The sequence below is a fragment of the Acomys russatus genome, chromosome 12, assembly GCF_903995435.1.
Source record: "Acomys russatus chromosome 12, mAcoRus1.1, whole genome shotgun sequence".
Lineage (NCBI taxonomy): Eukaryota > Metazoa > Chordata > Mammalia > Rodentia > Muridae > Acomys > Acomys russatus.
The window spans coordinates 19,461,770-19,477,579 of NC_067148.1; the positions used below are offsets into that span (position 1 = coordinate 19,461,770).

General features: G+C 42.8%; 1 protein-coding gene across 1 annotated transcript; it reads left to right on the plus strand.

Annotated features, from left to right (window-relative positions):
* The first annotated feature begins 155 nt into the window (after positions 1-155).
* On the plus strand, positions 156-14,140 carry Slc19a3 (solute carrier family 19 member 3). The gene is made up of 6 exons (XM_051153954.1): positions 156-349; positions 3,917-4,068; positions 6,778-7,588; positions 10,594-10,786; positions 12,987-13,128; positions 13,936-14,140. Exons 1-6 carry the CDS (start codon positions 226-228, stop codon positions 14,104-14,106), a joined length of 1,593 nt encoding a protein of 530 aa, XP_051009911.1. The 5' UTR covers positions 156-225; the 3' UTR covers positions 14,107-14,140.
* Positions 14,141-15,810: the final 1,670 nt, after the last annotated feature.

The window sequence follows — 15,810 nt, forward strand, 5'->3', positions numbered from 1 at the left end:
AATGGTACTATTTTTAGCCCAGCACACAGAAAAAAGTGTGACTTTGAAAGTAACTTAGGTGGTCACTTTCGTTGTAGACTCTTTCAGGGTCACCATGCTGCCTTGTTGTATGATCCCAGTAGTACAGGGGCAGACACCGTGGTACACTACATTCGAGTCAGAGGCGGGTGCTCCTGTGTCTCCTGGGTGGGTGGAACTGGTGAGACCGGCTGGTGTCTGGCATGGATGGGAGTGGAGTCAAGGCCCAGTCTTGCTATTTATTCCTCTGGTCCATTCGCCTCCTCCTTCTGTGCTGTGAGCCTCATCTCTCCTTCTGTAACGTCCTCCACATTCTTCCCCGGCTACCCAGGTAAGCTCTGCCCCAGGTCTGAGCTAGGAGTGGCTGATGAATTCCACCTTGTGTGTTAACTCCCAGAGGCTTCACTGGTGGGATATTTGCTCACAGTTTCAAATCTGCGAGCCTTGATTTTGCTTCAGCTATATTGGTTTTTTTTTTCTCTCTTTCTTTTTCTTTTTTCTTCTCTTCCTTCCTCCTTTTCCTGCTTCTTTTTCTCTTTTTAACTACACCCCACACACTATTCTTTTATCTTAAAAAAAAAAAAAAAACTATAGTTGTGTGGTTTCTGAGTAACGTAGGAGGACCACTGCTATGGAGCAACTCTTTAAAGTTTTGTCATATTTGGAAAGCACAGGAAATGAAGGGATAGGGAAATCTACCTCCAGAAGTGTCATCTCACAATAGCAAGCCAGTTGTGCCCCCGAGTCACATGAGCACAGCAAGTAGAATTTCAGGTGGGATCTTAAGGACGGGAAGGTGGGGTGGTCAGGAGAGAATGAGAAATGGAGATACGCTAGAACACTGCAGCTCATAGACTATTCTTCTTAAATTAATTATTTATTCACTTTACACCCCAATTATAGCCCCCTCCCTCATCTCCTCCCATTCCCACTCTCCCTCCCTCTTCCCCATGTCCCCCCTCCCCTAGCCCTCAGAAAAGGGGAGTCCCCACCCATCCCACCACATCAAGTCATATCAGGACTGAACAGTTCATAGACTATCCTAATAGTGTGTGTGTCTGTGTGCGCACGCACGCCCTTACATGCCCCACAGCCTGTGTAGAGAGGTCAGAGGATAACTTTGTGGAGCTAGTTCTTTCCTTCCACCCATATGTGAACTCCAGGGAACTCAGGGTGCCAGACTTGCATGACAAGTGCCTTTGTGCAATGAACCATCTCACAGGCCCCCAGATCTACAGGAGCATCTGTACGGAGGATGTGGCCCTCCGGAATGTTCTAGGATGACTTGCCCTGGTGTGCATACCTACACCTCTTTCCTCTTCAGCTGCTCATCCTGACTGTCTTGTATTAGTCACATTTGTAATTGTGTTTGTATGTTAGTTTGTTATTAAAATAAGCAAAAGGTACCTAGGGGAAAAACCCTCATGAACTCTGTAGCGAACTCGAATTTGAATAGTTTTGCATCTATTAAAAAAAAAATCCTGCTCGTGCTCATGAACATTACAGTTTTGTTGATAGCACCCTAAAAAAAAAAAACTGGTATTCTAAAGTAAACTGGAATTGAAGTTTTGAAAATCTATCTGTGCTTTCTCAACCCAGGGATGAGGAGAGATTAGTGAAGTTGGAATTGCAAGAGCCAAGTCCGGGTTCAGGCTCCAGCCTTCTGCTTCCCTTCTCTAAAATGAGGACAGAAGGCTAGAGCTCAGCTGGTGGGGTGCTTGACTGAGTTCACACCCCAGCACTGTACAAAGCCTGGCAAGATAGGACCCTCAGGATGCAGAAGCAGAAGGGTAGGAAGTTCAAGGCCATCTTTAGCTGTACAAGGAGTTGAGACCAGCCTGGGCTGTGCTAGACTCTCAAAAGCTAAAAGTAAAAACTAAATTAAATAGGACAAATATCACATTTACCTCCACAAAATTAATTTCCCAATGTAAAAAAAAAAATCACCTCCACAAAGTAAATTTCCCAATGTAAATTCCATTGCAAGAGATCTGGCCTTCCACTGATATGACCAGAAAGTGGGGCGTGCCCAGAAAACCAAGATGGTACTTGTGTGTGGTCTCATGCCCTGTATCTCTTGCCTGATCCTCGCATCTTCCCTTTCCACCCTCGTTGTCCACATGGGCTACAGTTGCTCCTTGCTAGTATCATTTCTTATCATCCTTGAGGGCAGACTGACTGTGAGGTACTTTCTAGCCACTCAAGACAGAGCGATGAACCACACGACACACCCTGACTTTGTGGCACTTACACTCTCGGGACATAGTTTCCACTGCCTTCCCAATTAAGAGATATTGACCTTATTCAACTTTGACAGCTACTTAGAGCACCCTGTAAAAGGTTGAGTGAGGACAAGACATGGCTGTGACTCGGTAGGCTGCTCTACTTAGACCCCTGAGCCTCTACCCTGGTGGCCTACCCTTCTGGCATGAGTGCCACTTGAGCTGTTTTGGCAACTCAAAATTCACTTCCAAAAATAGCTGCCTTCCTATGCGTCATCTCAGAAAGCAAGCAAAATTGAGACCACCAAAAATGTCTCTTAACAACAATGTTTGATCTCAACTGTGAAGGTCTGATAAACTTCCTCGTGCTCACTGTAGTCCGCAGAGGAAAGCAAAACATGTTTTCGAATGCAGCCACCATAAAATAATAAGGCCCATTGTGTTTGTTGTTTGCCTTCTGAGCAGTGACCAAGAAGATCTTCTAGTGCTTTGTGAGCCATATCAACACAGGAAAAAGTGTGAAGAATGACGGACCCTCCCCTGTGAATAACCTGCAACTAGACATTTAGAGGCGATCCATGCATAATGAAAAGAGAAATGATAGTCTTAGAAGCCACGCCTCCTGTTCCCAAGCATAATTAGCATCAGTGGAAAACACAGGGAGGGGGGCTGGGCATTTGAAAGATAGGATCTTTATGTAATTGATTTCCTTAGTTAATATTTATTATTAGCATAGTGTGGGGTGAAGGCAGGCACATACATGCTAGGGTGCACTTGTGGGGTCTTGAGGTGAGAGGTCAGTCCTCAGGGGCCAGTTCTGCACTTCTGCCTTGCTAGGGCTGGGTCCTTCTTGGTTCCTCTGTGCTGTGTTCTTCAGGCTGACTGGCCTCTGAGCTTCTGGGAAACTTCCCTGTGTCTGCTTCCTATTTCTGGGTAAGAGATCTGGGATTACAGATGTCTGCCACCACATGCAGCTGGGTGGCACGCACCTTTAGTCCCAGCACTAGGGAGGCAGAGGCGGAAGATCTCTGTGAGTTTGAGGCAGCCTGGTCTACAGAGTACCAGGACAGCCAGAGGCTACATAGAGAAACCCTGACTCAAAAAAAAAAGGGGGGGGGGGTAGTAAGTTGGCTAAGCAGATAAAACTCAGACTATAATTTAACAGATATTTTAGTTGTTAATTTCAGACAAGGAACAATCTAGTGGAAAGATAAGTTTGTAATACACGAATGCCAGTTAGTGAGTTAAAAGTTCTGGAATCCAGGCAAAATGGAGTGGGCGGACACCAGAAGGCTTGTTAATCCAAGCTGTTTATCTGGAAGGACTTGCCCTGCTGTAACTCAACATAGATTCCTTAGCCCGAATCCCACTTAGGATCAAGTGCGCACTGGTCCACCACCCATGGTATATTAGCAGCTGCCCAGAACTGTGTTCGAGAAAACACTAAAGAAATTCGATTCCCTCCAGCAATAATGAAAAGGGGGCCCTCTGAAAAGAGAGGGTTCATCCATGAAACGTGTGAAAAGTAATGCATCAGTCACCTTTGCAGCCTCATGGCAGATGGACAAACAAAGTCTTTTCATAAAACGTGTAGAAATGGGCCGCTTTTGAGGCTCTCCAAGATGCCCCAGAAGGACGCGCCCGGCTTAACTTCCGCTTTGTTTCCGTTTGACCAGCCATGAATTGCCTCAGAGCTCCTCCAAGCAACTCTTGGGTTTATCCCACAGTGATACTCTGCTTGTTTGGATTTTTCTCCATGTTCAGGCCCTCGGAAGCATTCTTAATCCCATTTTTGTCTGAACCTAGTAAGAATCTTACTAGCGCAGAGGTAAGCTGACGGGTACATATCTTAATGGGGGTTAATTTCATAAGACTTGAACAAGGAGGTGGGGGTGTCATTTGACTTACAGTAAGAAAGGGAGCTTTGGATTCCAGTGAGGCCCCATTTTCACAGAATTTATTGCTTATTAGAACTGTTATTTCCTCCTTACACTTGTGAAAACGTTAAGCCAAACACTTAAAGATGTATAAAGAGAATTTTAACTTTCAGCGTCTGGACGCTAGTCTATGATACACAGGAGCTTTTCAGGTCTCCGTCACACTTACCCTAAAATGAGGCTTTTCTCTGCCACAGGATGGCCCTCTGAGAAACCAACAGGCTTCTGTAGTGTAAACAGGCTATAAGAAGAAACTGTAATACAGTCACATGTATGACATAATGACGTTTAATGAACGGTGGGCTGTATATGTGTGCAGTGCCGCTCCAGAATTATAACACGTCAACTATAGTTAAAGACCGTAACGCTGCAGCCAGCGGAAAGATCACACCTCAGTGCTTATTTATGGGTTTATGTGATATCAGTGTAAGCAAACCTACTGCTCTGTTGCCCATAAAAGTGTAACATACACACCCGTGTGTGTGTGTGTGTGTGTGTGTGTGTGTGTGTGTATACATATATATTATATATAATACAATGTAAAACTCGATATGATGAGTTCTGATGGGATATTATCATATGATTAATGGCTGTTACTGTCTATGCATTCGCTGATACTTTTATCATTGTCTTAAGGTATCTTTCTACTTAGCAAAAAATAAAAGCACCACACTACACCAGCATCAGCCCACACATCCTAGGGTTATTGTGTATTTCGAGTCTATCATATTCTCTTGTGTTTAAGTTAACCTCGTGGTTTTGGTTTTAGTTTTTTTTTTTTAAACGCTTTCCTATTTATCACGCTACTAAACACCACATAGCTGGGCCGTATAGTGGGCTATAGCACCTGAGTTTCTGGACGTACTCTCCATAGGTTTGTACAATAAACAAAATTAGCCAAAGACATTTTTCAGATTGTATCAACAACACATGGCTATATTTCTTGTATTTTTACTTGGTTTTGAAAAACTATTTAGCAGTATATTTGCTGTAAACATATTTATTTCCCTGATATGCTTCTCTTTCAGCATGGCTAAATTCTCTAACTTAAAAAGATACTTCTTACTGGAAATGGTGGCGCAGGCCTTTAATGCCAGCGCTTAGGAGGCAGAAGCAGGTGGACTTCTGTGAAACCCAGACCAGTCTGGTTTATAGAGCATGTTCCAGTTTAGCCAGGAATGCATCCATGCCTTCCTTCCTTTCTCTCTATCTAAGAGGTACAGGAAGAAAATATGCCAACCCAACCAGAAAATCAACCTGGGCTGGCTTATTGTCTCCAAGCACAACCATGAAAATACAGTGTGGAAGGTGACATCACCTAGCAAGCTAACTGGTGCTGGGTTATCAGTAGGGTGTTGGCAAAGACGGAAGGCAAGCAAAAAACAATGGACTCGGTGTTTCTTGCACTGAAACATGTCATATTTAAGACCAGGGTGAGCCAGAATCAGCTTAACACACCCACCAAGTTTGCCTCCGAGTGCACCATGGACAAATGAATAAATCCTACGTCAGACCCACAGGTTAGTCTGGGCCCTCCTGAGACTTTGGCGCGTCCACACGTCAGTGAGGGGAAGTTCAATGATTTAAGAGACTGGTTTCTCATCACAACTAAAGATCAGTAACAACCTTCTGAGTCCTTTCTGCCTATGACACTTGAGCATGCATGTGTTTGTCATGAAATAGCGATATGACCCACATTAAACTTTAGGAAGCAGTGACATCCACAGACACGGATAGGGTGTGAGGAGCTTGAGAGCCTAGCAAATCTGAACAGGAGGGAAATGGCATGCATTACCTGTTCCCACTTGGTAATTTAACAAAGCCATTTACTCTTGCTACTGTTGTGTGTGTCCACCCAGATTTCATCCAGGAGGAAGGCAACCGCGGGTCAAATAAAGAGGGGCTGTCCTACACTTTTTACAATGTGAATTCTATACCCAAGGTTGCTAATCATTGTATAAGAGTAAATTGGGATTTTTTTTCAATTTATTCATTTTTATTGCATGTGCATTGGCATCTTGCCTGCATGTATGTCTATAGGAGGATGTTGGATCTCCTAGAACTGGAGTTACAGAGAGTTGTGATCTGCTGTGTGGGTGCTGGGAATTGAACCCAGGTCCTCTAGAAGAGCAGTCAGTGCTCTTAACTGTTGGGCCATCCCTCCAGCCCCCTAGCTTGGGATGTTTTAAGAACTTGGAAATCACACAAGTTCAAAATATTTAAGTTTAAACTTAACTTGAAAATTTTTTAACTAATTTATTGAACCATTACATACAATTTAAGCTTCAATTTTTTATATAGTCCAGAGGACATATTGTCTCCCTTGAACTCTTCTACTGGGATAAACCTAAGTATGTTTTGGAGCTTTTGTCTTCTTTTCTTCTTTACCCATGCTGTTATTTTTGTTGTTGTTATTTTGTTTTCATTTAGCAAGGACACTACTTTTTCTTAGCAATTTACCTGTAGATCAGTTTTCTATGATTTTTTTCCCTCATAATATTAAGAATGTCGGATTAGATGTGACTTTGAGGTACAAATCTACCACACGTCCCTTGGAGATATGCTGTGCTTCTGGTCATGCCTATGTATCAACTCCACAGATGGCAAACGAGGTCCTTCCCGTCTGGACGTACTCTTACCTGGCAATGCTGCCCCCTGTGTTTGTCCTCACCGACTACTTGCGCTACAAACCCGTCATCATGCTACATGTTGTGACCTTCGCCACTAGCTACCTGATGCTCTTGTTTGGCCAAGGTGTGATGCTCATGCAGGTGGCTGAGTTTTTCTTTGGGATTGTCTCAGCCACGGAGATAGCCTACTATGCTTACATATACAGCATGGTCAGCCCAGAGCACTATCAGAAGGTAAGCAGTTACTGTCGGAGTATCACCCTGGTGGCCTACACAGCAGGCTCTGTGCTGGCCCAGGTCTTGGTATCCCTGGCGAGCCTGCCATACTTCTACCTCTTTGTCATATCGTTGGCCTGTGTCTCTGTGGCTTTTGTTTTCTCCATTTTTCTACCAATGCCTAAGAAGAGCATGTTTTTCCATACAAAGTCTGACACAGAAGCTTGCCAAAAGCCGCCAGAACAAGGTACTGCCCTCGAGGAAGCTCAGAACCACAAGAGCGCTCCCCCAGAATTGTTTGCCACTTCAGTGGACCCAGGGGACCGAGAGCAGAGCAACCCAGGGCTAGAAAATACGGCTTCAAAACACTTTGTGCATTGGTTCCAGGATCTCAAGGAGTGTTACTCCTCAAAGCACCTTGTTTACTGGTCCCTGTGGTGGGCTTTTGCCACAGCCGGTTATAACCAAGTCTTGAATTATGTTCAAGTCCTATGGGAACACAAGGCACCCTCCCAAGACTCTTCTATCTATAATGGAGCAGTAGAGGCCAGTGCAACATTTGGAGGTAAGTAAACATCTCAAGTTCATCAACTTCTCCATGGTGGTGAGTTTGCTATGACCAGAAAGTAAAGTAATCTTTTTTGCAGTTGAGGGAGGCCAGGGTATATGTCCAGATGTGTACGTGGCTGTGTGTACACAGAGGCCAGAAGAGGACATCAGGTGTCCCCTAAAACAGGGTCTCTTACAGAGCCCACAGCTAGGCTAGTGGCCAGCAAGTCCCAGTGATCATCCTGTCCCCACTCCCTACAGCACTGGGGTTACAGGCACACACAAGCACATCTAGTGTTTTGCAGGTGCCCTGGTTATGCTTCCATAGGAAGACCTCTTACCCACTGAGCCATCTTCCCATTCAAGGGTACAAGGCACTGAAAAATAAAGAGTACAATAACTTTGCAAGAGTCGGGGCGGGTTGAGACAGGATTTCTCTGTGTAACAGCCCTGGCTGTCCTAGACTTGCTTTGTAGACCAGGCTGGCCTCAAACTCACAGAGACACAGAGATCCACCTGCCTTTGCCTCCTGAGTGCTGGGATTAAAGGTGTGTGCCACCACACCCAGATGTACAATAGCTTTTTATACTATATGTTACAGTTGTAAATAACTCAAGATTATAAAGCTGACAACCAAGTAATGTATTTTGAGTAGAATCCATAGATAACCATTTCATTATTAAGATAAATGCTGATAATGTGTCCTGTACCTTCAGTATTATGTTCATATAGTTTAAAGTTTGATAATTTATTTTGTTCTTAGTTTAAAGATGAGTGACATCAATATAACTTGTTTTTCTTTTATCTTTTTGGTGTGTGCATGTATGTACACGTGTGCCTGTGCAGATGCAGGAACATGGAAGTCAAAGGACAACTTCAAGTGTCATCCCTTGGGTATCACCCATCTGTTTATATTCTCTTCTCTTCTCTTTTCTTTTCCTTTAGGTGAGGTTTTCATTGGCCTGTAACTCACCAAGTAGGGCAAACTGTCTGGCCAGTTTCTTCTAGGGATCCATTTATCTTGGCCTCCCCACTGCTGGGAATAGAATAATCTGCCATGCCAAGCTTTTTGTGTGGGTTCTGGGACTCGAACTCACATCTTCATGCTTGCAAGGCAAGGACTTACTAAGCTAACACAGCCCTTTGTTGTATTGGTCTTTTTTGTTTGGTTGTTCAGTTTTTTGAGGCAAAGTCTGTGTTATAGCCCTGGCTGTCCTGGAACTCCCTCTGTAGACGAGGCTGGCTTCGAACTCAGAGATCCACGTGCCTCTGGCTCACAAGTGCAGGGATTAAAGGTTTATGGCACCATTGCCTGGCTGTTTTAGTCTTTAGAAGCTTGTGTACATGCATATGTTGTATGCTGGGCATACTTCCTCCTGTGCCTCTGTGCCCTTCCTTTTCCTTCCCCTCCTACTTGTCTGTTCTTGTTTGATGTTTTGGATGCAGTATATTGTAGCTATGGACCCTCTGTCTGCTGTATAATAGCAGAGACTCCCATTCCGTAGGCACCGTCTTCCCCCCCAAAACTCCCAACCCCCCCACCCCCACTCCCGAGTGACTGCTTGCCTTCGCCATACAGAAGCTTTCACAGTATCATGGTCTCATTTGGTGATTGTTGCCCGTATTTCCTGAGCTACTAGAGTCAAGGCTGTTCTTAATATTCAAAGAAAAGAGAAAGTGCAGAATTTTTATTATTAACTCTAGAAAACACATGAAGGTTTCCAGAATCTTACCCTGAGAGTCTTCTCGGGGACCTTCAGAACTCTAGACTGAGCACCAGTAATTTTCAAAACGGGCTTTTTTATGTAATTTCATGATGTTACACTCAGGCTTCTAATATCAAAAAGAAATTTGCCTTTGAAGCATACTCCACAATAAATATTTACATATTCGTAAATGAGACTTTGAAGATGTGTTTCAGGAAGTGACATATTTTTCCACACCTTCCGCTGCAGGAAGCTTCAGGGATGCACATGGCCTCTGTTTGAGTATTGTTTCCCTCTTGGAAGACTTCAGCTAACTCCTGAAACCCCGGGCTATGCCAGAATTGGATCGTTAGAATTGGTGCTTTTATGGCCAGAAGTCTTGGGGAGAACCATCCTTTCTAGAAACAGCTCTATTACAGATCACCTATGGAAAAATAGCTGACCAGCTGTCAATAATTTGAGCCTGAAACAACTTTTGTTCAGTTAAAGAGAACCCTAGTTGCTAATGGATACTATACAGCAGTACAGGTCCTTTTCCTCCAAAGCCTCGAGAAAATCAGGCCAGCTGTAACAAGAGGATTACTGAATGCAGGAGTTCAAGGGCAGTGTAAGGAGCCCCCCAAGATCCCTTAGGTCTAGGAAAGGAGAGAGGGAAGGAAGAATAGATGGAAGGCAGGAGGAAAGGCAAGAAGGAAGGAAGGAAGGGAGGGAGGGAAGGAGGGAGGAAGAGAGAGAGAGAGAGGAGGAAGAAAGAAAATAAATTAGGATACCCATTTCTCCAAAATTATAAAATTGAAAACAATAAAGCAACTTTACTTCCAAAATGTTTATATACCTGCTATCCTAGATGGGTTTTGGTTTTGGTTTGGTTTTGGTTTTGGGGTGTGTTGTTGTGTGTTGTTGTTTGAGACAGAGTTTCTCTGTGTAGCCTTGGCTGTCCTGGACTCACTTTGGAGACCAGGCTGGCCTCGAACTCACAGAGATCTGCCTCCCTGAGTCCTGGGTGTTGAAAGACTCGGTACTGTGTTGCTACCCCACACTGCTGTGTTTAGGGCCCTTCTGTCTCTTCTGCCTAGTGTGTGCCTGACACGTAGTTGATACTAATTAAAAGTATAACAGCAAAGTGGGTTGAAAACAAAAGTCCACTCTTAAAATCCCCATGTAAACCAATCACATAGTTTTTGTGAAATGGTATGATCATCTTTGAAGTCGCTCGAGATCTGAGATTTTGTTTGTTTGTTTGCTTGGAGTGTTACTGTTCTCTTCCTGCAAAGTCCACAGCTTGGTCCTCCCCCCCTCTCTTATCTGTTTCCAGGAGCATTGGCTTCATTCTTGGTGGGCTATGTGAAGGTCAACTGGGATTTGCTAGGAGAGCTGGGTCTGGCTGTCTTCTCGGCTGTCATCGCAGGCGCTCTGTTGCTCATGAATTACACGCATAGCATCTGGGTGTGCTATGCTGGCTATTTACTAGTCAAGTCTAGCTATTCATTTCTTATAACCATAGCAGTGTAAGTATCACCCGCCATTCCTCCCTACTCTACTGGATTCCGAGAGGCTCTCTGGGAGCTTCGGAAAGACTTTAATCAATCACAGTGTTCAATGTTAACTATATATTGAATGTAATTCAGCAAAGCCATCTTCTCATTTAACTGAATAATCACCAAGGGGGGGTGGACCTGGGATACTGCATGAACCAAAAGCAAGGACTCATGATCTATTTCTGATTTCTTTTTGCTTCCAACAATTCGTCTTAATAAGGTGCAGTGTGACCTAATTTTAAATGCATAGGTGTAGATTTTATTTCTAACCTCACTTAGTTGCTTGATACATTTTAAGCACATACTTTTCTGGGAACAAAATATTCTCAGAAAAGTTCTAAAAAAGTTGGACCCGGGGGTGGGCAGGGGTGGGGGTGGGGGGGAGAAGTGATGCAAAGATTATAAGAAAACTTCAGCTTCACTTATACTTGGAACTGTGCTTTTGAATAGTTTATAAAATAAGGCCTCTGGAATTAAAAGCTTTCCTTAAGCTTTTCTGTGCTTTATAAGAGGTTTTGGTTTGGGCTCCTTTTTTTTTTAGGAAAGAAATGATTTAAAAGTATGTGGCTTGTGTGGGTAAAGTTAAAACTGATTACAAGGAATCTTCTTTGGGAGCGGGCTATGTAGCTCAGCTGGTAAAGCGCTTGCCACATATGCATGATTCCTACATAAACCGGACATAGTTGAACATATTTGTTACTCAGAACATGGAACTTGGAGGCAGAAGGGTTAGGAGTTCAAGGTCATCCTTGGTGACATAGCAAGCTTGAAGTCAGCCTGGGCCACATACATCTTGTCTCAGAGAAGGTGGAGAGGAGAATAAATACCATTAGTTTTCTTTGGTGTTAGCCAAAAAGACACGAGAAACAGGCATTTGAGTTTCAAGCTACATCTGAGAAACAGTGACAAGCTTTGTCGAGTTTCATTTTTAATTTGTGAAAAATGTTTGATAAACAGTAAAGCACTGGGATATGAGTCCCGAGGCAGAGATCGTGAGAAAATGCAGAAGTTTGCTAGTTATCAAGTGTTCTGGTTTCATGTCTGTTGCCATGACAGATGCTCTTGGAAAAAGCAGCAGAGATTAGAAAATGATATAGCCCAGTATTTGAGGGGAAGTCATATTTTATCCATAGTCAAGAGCAAAGAGAGAATCAACATATCCTTGTTTCTTGCTCCACCTCACACAGCTTTCTCCTCTGTTCATCTCCCTGCCTAGGGAATGACACTGCCCACATTAATAATCAATACAGCCCCCCAGAGACATGTTCATAGAGTGATCTGACCCAGACAGTCGCTCTTTCCGGCTCTCTTCCCAAGTGACGTGACGTTGTACTAAACTGATAATTGGAGTTAATCATAATCATTACAGAAAGCCAAGTTTTTTAACTGAAATATCTTAGTTTACTCAAACTTCAGAGGTTAGTTTTATTCTTTATAACAAGGACTAAAGGGTAGAACTGTTATTATTCCTTTGCATTTAAAGAATATTTGGAAGCCACAGACTTTTATCTGCATTCTAATATATACAGTAATATTTCAATATCACTATAGTTAAAAACTAACTATAGATTCAGTCAGCTGCACAACCAACCATGGTCTCAATCCTCAAAGAATAATCACCTGCCATATCTTCTCACTGTAGGACATTGAAAATAAATTGAACATATTTGTTAAGTCCTCAGGTCAGATGCTATTTGCATTTTTTAATAAAACTTCATTACGATCATGTATAAAACCAAGTAATATTCAATATTCTCCAATTATAAGATGTTAACTTTTCAGGTTTAATTTCTAGAAAGTGCTAGATTGTGCTAGAGGAATCTTATCATAGTGCCTTACATCTGGCCTTTAACGATATTTAACTCTTTTCCTTTGCTCTGCCTATTTGTCTATACTGGGTACCAGTTAGGTAAGACATGCCTTAATAATGCTGCTTCCAACTCTTTTCTTTTGTGATAGCTTTTAGTTTGCTTTCAACACAAGGCCTCGAGTATACACACCCAAGATGGCTTTGAGTTTGCTCTATGGCTAGAAGTGACCTTGAACTCTTCCTGCCTCCTGAATGCTAGAATTACAGGAATGCACCACCATGGCCAGTTTCAGTTTCTATCCTTGAGATAAGAACTGTATGTATGCTGTGGTTCAGTGCTAACTATACACTTAATGACAGCTTTCAGATTGCTGTTAACCTGAGTTTAGAGCGTTATGCCCTGGTGTTCGGCATAGACACCTTTATTGCCTTGGTGATCCAGACCATCATTACTGTGATTGTGGTAGATCAAAGAGGACTCCACTTGTCAATCACCACTCAGGTAAGCGCAGTTCTGTTCCTATTACAATGCTATAGTAACTCTGTCTAAGTAATATACCTATATAACTTACCTGTACCTATATAATATGTCTATGTTATATTAACTCTGTATAGGTAATAGGTATATTACCTATATATCTAATAGGTATATACTAACTCTATATATATTTATATATGTATATATATGGGGGGTGTATGGGGTGTGTGTGTATGTATCTATGTATGTATGTAAAACTCTGTTGCCTATTACAATGTTAACCTAATACTATGTTACTGTTAACATACTGTCTAGGAATGTAAAATAACTAGGTTGCCTCCAAGATGACTTAATCTTAAAACTAGCAATGTTGAAGGTTTATTTTTAATTCATTGATTATGAACAATTCTAAGTATGCAGCCTTTAATTATAACACCAACTAAGCTTATAACAACTAGATTCATATTCACTTGAAGAAGGTGAGGAAGAAATAACCTTGGCATTTAAAAATCACCTTCAAACCAGCCTTCAAACACAGACATACAGACAGACCCGTGGGACCTACTGGGCTTTCCCTCCACCATTGCTGAAGTAGCTAGGGTTTGAACCTAAGCATTTTGCCACAAAGCCAGACCCTCAGTCTCCACTTCACGTGCTTACATTCTTAACCTTGGATCATTTGATATAGAAGAGGGTAATCTCCAATCAGAACGACCCATAATAAGTTCTGGATCTCAATTACCCCATAAGCCAATCAAAGAAGGAAGATTGTTACATATTATCAGTGATTCAAGCGGTCAGGTTTTATAAATGCTAATTGTTTTCTTCCAGTTTTTAGTTTATGGGAGTTACTTCGCCGTCATTGCTGGGGTCTTCCTAATGAGAAGCACATATATTCTCTACTCAGCCAAGTGCCGAATGGAAGTACAGAGCCTTGCTGCCACTCCAAGTCCCAATGAGCCACACCCACAAGAGCCAAGAGAGGAGTCAACGAAGTTCTAAGCCAATTACATCAAAATGGGCCGAATTTCAGTATGGGCAGCCAGAAGTGCTTTGCCACACAGAGACGCACTCTGCCGGTAAGAATTCTAAAACCACAGCCAAACTTCAGCCTCCAGCTAATGCCTTCAACGCCCAGCTAACTACAAGCACTCCATGCAGGCCATCAGCAGTATTAGCTACTTCTTGATGCTGTGACAAAACACCTAATAAGAATCAACTGAAGGGCGGAACTTAATGTCTCAGTTCGCAGTTTCGTGGGGTAGCTTCCATGACGGATGGGAAGCCACGTGACACGTTGCATCTGCCACCAGGAAGCAGAGAACAATGAAAGCAGGTGTTCAGATCATGGTTCTCCGTTTTGTTCGTCATACCACCCAGCCAGGGGATGGTGCCACCCACACTGAAAGTAAAGTCTTCCCACTTCAGCTAACCTAATACAGGCAACACCTCACAGGTGTTCAAAGAGGCTTACATCTTCAACTTCTAGATCTGTCAAGTTGACAGTATTAACTATCAATATTAACAGCTGAATGACCCTTGTTGGAAGGGCTGTGACTAGCAATAACTTGGAAACCCTAGCTCTGATGAGTTCTAAGAACAAGCAAATGGCATGGAAACAAAGCCATAAAGAAACTCCGGCCACCTACTGATGACGAGCCCCCGAGTGAGCACAGATACCAGCAGGACTGACCTGTAATTGGCTTGTGTACTTCGTAGATCGAAAGAGGCAGCACCTGGGACAATTTTGTTCCTCTTCCATCAAGTGAGCTTCTGTTGCAGCTTCCAGCTTTCTGAAAGAATGGTTCGGTTGGGTCCCATTTCTGAGAGTTCCTCTTCAAATCTGAAAGCACCATCGTTCTGTTAGCATGTTGTTACTGGATAGTCTCCGTGTTCTCACCTTTTCCATCATGTGGTCCCTCCTGGACTCCTCCAGATGCTCCTGTGTGTCCCTGGAGTGCCCTCACATCAGCTCCCAGTGGCCTGGGAGAGTTGATGAGCCCTGTTCCCACCATCACCCTAGATAAGTGTTTGGTTGATGAGTGTAGAACACTTCTCAAGGAAGTTCCAGAGCTCTCCAACAGTCTTTATACATAAGAAAACACTTGCAAAAATTAAATACTAATTGTCCAGTTTATAATTATGTTTGGTGCTAAGGATCAAGCCCAGGGCCTCACACAAGCCAGATAAGCCCTCTGCCACTAAGGTATATCCTTAGCCCCATGCTTAATTTTTAAATGTCAGAGATTATGTTCAATAAAATATTAACATTTTTAAAGAATTCAAGTTTATTAATTTCTCTGAGTGTTGTCTAAGGATTTCTGCCATTTGAAACACAATAGAGTGTTTACTGAGCAATCTGCTACAGGGGGAATAAAAGACTGATTTATAATTTGTAATTTAAATACATTTTATTCCAAATTCCAAAATTCATCCCAATGGAATTGAAAATAAAATTTATCCCAAAGGCCAAATCAGCAGTATCTTCTTAGTGACCATTTTGGTTTTTTGTAATTTCAGTACCTATATGAGGCCACAGTCCAAAAATATCGAGTGGAGAGGACTAGAAATGGACAGCACATAGTTTAAACTGCCTACTGTTCTGACAAGTGCTCACTGTCCACTCTGTTCTGTCCGGGGCGTGTTGTGTTGCTCACTTACTAGTGGCATCATGGCCTCCTCAGTTATCAGGTCAACTGTGGTCCT